The 586-nt window shown below is 41.5% G+C and overlaps 1 protein-coding gene across 1 annotated transcript in view; it reads right to left on the reverse strand.

The window, feature by feature from the left end:
• Positions 1-187, reverse strand: part of LOC114556343 (soluble scavenger receptor cysteine-rich domain-containing protein SSC5D) — a 16521-nt gene extending 16334 nt beyond the window's left edge. Inside the window, exon 1 of the mRNA XM_028579244.1 lies at positions 1-187. This exon is cut by the window's left edge and continues 198 nt beyond it. Within this exon, the coding sequence (XP_028435045.1) occupies positions 1-187 (187 nt within the window).
• Between the last annotated feature and the right edge of the window lie 399 nt (positions 188-586).

Raw genomic sequence — 586 nt, forward strand, 5'->3', positions numbered from 1 at the left:
CATCCTGCTGGTCAAAGTCATCTTCACACACTGAGGACCAGCGCTGGGTAGACTGGTTAGTGTTCACCTCCAGTCTGCCTGAGCACAGACTGGTCCCATTCACCAGCCTGACAGAGTCTGGAGAGATGATAGAAGATACAATAGAGAGAGAGAAAAGACACCAGACATCATGAACAACAGAACTCATCTTTTATACCATGGTCACACCCCCAGGTAAAGTGTGAAGAGATAACATACAAACTCAATGGAACTACGTAAATAGCGGCGTGTATTTGTGTGAGTTTAAATATTTGAACTGGAGAAAGAAATGTGTATGATGTTGTGTCTTGAAAGAGTTTAGATCCTCCTGATGTCCTCACGTTGTTGAAGCAGAAATGGAGGAACAGATGATTGTAGCTTTCTGTAGCTCCTCATTATTTACAGACAGCAGATGCAAAAGGAGCTTTCTTTGGGAAGAGTAAAACTACCTAATAAGTTCTGAAATAATGTGTCTGTTGTGTTGATGGAGCAGCTACAATGTTAGCATAGCTCTGATCCATCCAAACCCCATTCAGAAAAACATTGTAAAAGTTGTTTGTTTGTGTTC

The sequence above is a fragment of the Perca flavescens genome, chromosome 5 (assembly GCF_004354835.1).
Source record: "Perca flavescens isolate YP-PL-M2 chromosome 5, PFLA_1.0, whole genome shotgun sequence".
Taxonomy (NCBI): Eukaryota; Metazoa; Chordata; class Actinopteri; order Perciformes; family Percidae; genus Perca; species Perca flavescens.